This window comes from Octopus bimaculoides, chromosome 9, assembly GCF_001194135.2.
Source record: "Octopus bimaculoides isolate UCB-OBI-ISO-001 chromosome 9, ASM119413v2, whole genome shotgun sequence".
Taxonomy (NCBI): domain Eukaryota; kingdom Metazoa; phylum Mollusca; class Cephalopoda; order Octopoda; family Octopodidae; genus Octopus; species Octopus bimaculoides.
In genome coordinates this window covers 22,874,585-22,878,892 of record NC_068989.1, presented here as the reverse complement: position 1 = coordinate 22,878,892, position 4,308 = coordinate 22,874,585, and the positions used below count along the sequence as shown (strand labels likewise).

At 37.7% G+C, this 4,308-nt stretch overlaps 1 protein-coding gene across 8 annotated transcripts in view; it reads left to right on the top strand.

Annotated features, from left to right (window-relative positions):
* Window positions 1–4,308, top strand: part of LOC106878206 (uncharacterized protein KIAA0825) — a 176,526-nt gene that overhangs the window by 145,315 nt on the left and 26,903 nt on the right. For all 8 annotated transcript variants that reach the window (XM_052970496.1, XM_052970494.1, XM_052970492.1 and 5 more), the window contains 3 exons: window positions 1,110–1,247; window positions 2,697–2,787; window positions 2,885–3,111. In XM_052970496.1, the coding sequence (XP_052826456.1) occupies window positions 1,110–1,247; window positions 2,697–2,787; window positions 2,885–3,111 (456 nt within the window). The remainder of the gene's footprint in view (window positions 1–1,109; window positions 1,248–2,696; window positions 2,788–2,884; window positions 3,112–4,308) is intronic.

The following is a 4,308-nucleotide window of genomic DNA, read 5'->3' as shown; positions in this document are numbered from 1 at the left end:
TCTATGAAAAATTACATAAATATATATATATATAAATAAATATATATAAAATTTAAAATTTTTTAATTTAAGAGAGAGATTTGACGCTAATATCCATTATTAATGAATAGGAATAAATTACATTAATAATGGATATTACCGTCAAATCTCTCTCTTAAATTTAAAAATTTTAAACTTTGGATATATAAACAAGGAGAACGATCGCTAAGGAATCTAATTTAGACTTTTTTGCGGTGAAATCTCCTGCTATATTGGTAACGATTACATAGTTTTCTATGAAAAATTACATAAATATATATATATATAAATATAATCTGGAATCGAAATCGAACCGAATCCGACGACTGGCACCCATGCCAACCTCCCCTTCATTGGACACTAAACTCTGCTTGTGAAGAGCGTTGGGGCAAGTGAAATTGAAATCAAAATTGAACCATATTCGATGGTTGGCGCCTGCACCACTGGAACACTGACGGCACTGTCCAAGCGTGTTCATTGCCAGAGCGGCTGTCTGGCTTCCATGCTGGTGGCCCGTAAATGACACCATTTGAGCTTAATTGGTACCAGCATCACCTTCTAGCACTTGTGCTGGTGGCACATTAGAAAATCATTCAAGCGAGGTCGTTGCCAATGCTGCTGGACTGGCACCCGTGCAGGTGGCATGTAAAAAAACACCTTTTGAGCGAGGCCGTTGCTAGTACCTTGTGACAGGCCCTCATGCCGGTGGCACGTAAAAGCACCCATTACACTCTCGGAGTGGTTGGCGTTAGGAAGGGCATCCAGCTGTAGAAACTCTGTTTATTTTTAATGCAAAAATTCACGTCTTAGGAAGCCCCCACCTCAAAAAAAAAAACAAATGGCCGATTCTGGGCATTTTCGACCATGAGGAATCCATTGGTGCAACTCCCAGATTGCTATCTTGTAAAGTGTGGATTTCTATAGATGCAACACACACACACACACACACACACACACACACACACAAACTCAGCTTTACAATATGTTCTGATGCTGATGATATATATATATACATAATATATATAATATGTATATATATAATATACAAAGCAACCATTATAATTCTATGATTTGTAATATGTCTATCACAGAGCCTGTAGAAAGATACACCAGATCCAAAAACACAATTCCTTCAGTCGCTCCGTTCTTCTGATCGATGACAATCATAGCTACAATTCGCATTGGTTGTCATGGATACATCCCAAGTTATTACATCAGGGACAGAAAAAGTAAGTTTGATTTCTTTTTAAATATTCTACTCCGCTAATTGATTTTTAAGCCTTTGGCATTCAGATTACTGTATCAAATGTATTCACACTGCTTTGAACTAATCATGCATTATCTTGTAGCTTTGAGATTTCAAAGATATGATCATTTATTTTATAGAATAACATTGTAGGGTAGGTGTGAAGGGCTGGATATGGCCAGTTTGAACGTAAAACAAGTAGAATATTTGGTTTGGATATGACTGGTTGATATGCTAAAGGGTTAAGACGTGATAGATCTAATCTGTTATCCCCTGTCCCTCTCTCTGTCTCTCACCATCTCTATCTCGTTTCTCTCTCTGTCTTTCTCTCTCTGTCTTTCTCTCTCTGTCTCTTTCACTCTCTGTCTCTTTCACTCTCTGTCTCTCCTCTCCTATATGTTTCTCCCCTCCTTGTCACTCATAAATTATATAAGAAAGTACAAAGCTGATCTTGTACTTCACTGTTCCCTCCCCCAACTCTCACGCTGACACACACTTTTCAGTGCTATGTTGTAAAAGTGGACTTACAATTGAAACTTCACAAAGTGTGTCATCGTCCCTACTGTATTGATTATTATTGATATTACTAGGGTAGGAGATTGGTGGAATCATTAAGGCATTGGAAAATTGCTCCTTGATATTTCTTCCAATTCTTTATGTTCTGAGTTAAAATCTTGTCATGGTCAACTTTGCCTGTCATCCTTTCAAAACTCAAAATAATGTGTGGTATAGGCAGATGATGATGAGGTGATGTATATCTTTTATCTTTTACTTGTTTCTGTCATTTGACTGCAGCCATGCTGATGCACCACCTAGAAGGGTTTTAGTCAAACTAATGGACCCTAGGACCTATTTTTCCTAAAGCCTAGTACTTATTCTATTGGTTTCTTTTGCCAAACAACTAAGTTGTCAAGTGTTGATGCGGGACAGACACAAATACATTCATATAGATATATATGCGACAGGCTTCTTTCAGTTTCCATTTATGAAATCCACTCACAAAGCTGTGATCAGCTCGAGGCTCTAGTAGAAGACACTTGCCCAAGGTGCTGTGCAGTGAGATTGAACCTGGAACAATGTGGTTAGGAAGCAAACTTCTTGTCACATCTACACCTATATCTATATAATGTATATCTGTATAATGTTATGCCTTAGTCTTCCTGTGAAATATTCCATCTCGCTGGATAATTATTTATGTAAATCTGTACTGTAGAACTTATTTAAAATTTGATATAACAAGTAAATTAAGTTGATAAGTGTGAATCCCTTTTCTGTCTCACCAACAAAGTACTTTGCTTGAAGCATTAACATCTTCTTCCCTCCAAGGCTTACAAATTTATGGCCATTAAATAATTTTTGCAAATGTAGAACACTTTTTATTTGTTCAGATCTCTGGTTTTATTCATCAATTAATATTTTTTTCCTTCCTTAGCTATGGTGATCTTCAGACAACTGTAGCTTTGTACATTCATACCAAACTCCTTGTATGCCAGCCATACCCAGTATGGTCTCTTGTTATTCAGGTAATTTCAAAACTCTTGTTTCCTTTTTTAAATTCTACCATCTTTAAAGGCCGTAAATGTGCAGAATAACCGATCATTTTTTTTTACATTTTCACAGGCTCTCGTCATGAAGAACTTCACTTTACCGATTTTATTCTTGACCCAAAGTCTAGCACAAGCTGATGTTGGTTGTGTGTTGAAAGTAGAAGACAGGTCTTCTACACCAGTATTAGAAAATGAACTGGCTGTTAAACAGCTCTTCAAGTCAATCTGTACAGTATTGTTAAATATGTCTTTGTACTTTCCTGAAGCATTAGGGAGAGTACTCCTACCTGTTATTGATCGGTATGTATTTTACCATTTGTGTTTTTGTTCTAGTATAGCATCAACGCATTCTCTTGCCCTTATTTCACTACCTACCCTCATACCTCTAGGATGCCCTCTAGTTTTTCTTTTCCTTGCAGCACCCACCCACTGTTTCTTTCTAGTACTTTCCTGTCCATCTTCCCCTCTGCTTTCTCACCTGCAATGCTTTTGTGGCATTCACACTTCTCTTCTTGTTCTTTCTACCTCTGTGGTACTCTCCAACACTGTCTTCTTGCCTCTCTCCCTCTACCAAATCAATACCCCTTCTTGTCTTTCCTCTTTATACCTATCCCTATGCTTCCCATCTCTGTTTGCTTCAATGGCTCTCCCAGAATTTCTCTCCATTTAGATATGTTTTATTCAAAAGATATGCAATTTCAGTTGTGAAGTTTTCCATCCTTCATTTTCAAAGATGACCAAGACTCCACTTCTTATATACTGCAACAATGGAGGAGTATGCAATCATGATCATGAACAGTGATTCAAGATGGCTTCCACCTATACTACACCTTTGTGATGAAAATACTACAGAAGTACTGTACTTGAATTACCATGAAGAAGAGCTGAACTGGATGATTGTCTTTACACTCTTGTCCCTGATTAGTAGATCAATGACAAAGCAAACTGAGATGATTGCAGATATACCAGAGATGCAGTGGGATGACTAGAGTGATCTATATATTGCACCATGCTCTGAAGTATACATCCCATTGTAACATTGCCAGATAGTGACTTTCTGTCTATTAAAACTTGACTATCAGACACACACATGCCCACACATTTATATGCATACCAGCAATGAGTGCATATATACATATATGCAAGGGCAATTTAAACATTATATATACATACCTCAAAATATCTGGCAGTGTTGGCTACAGCCTAGTCACCCGTATTACGGACCAGGTGTTACACGAAGGAGTCATACCCAATGACTGGTGTAGCAGCACCATAGTCAACTGCTACAAAAGTAAAGGTGACGCTTTAGATACAAATAATTACAGAGGCATCAAGCTGTTAGATCAGGTTATGAAAGTTACGGAGAGGGTCATAGCCCAACTAATTAGGGAGCGAATCAATTTAGATGAGATGCAGTTTGGGTTCGTACCAGGTAAAAGCACTACTGATGCCATATTTCTAGTAAGACAGCTGCAGGAGAAATACCTAGCCAAGGAT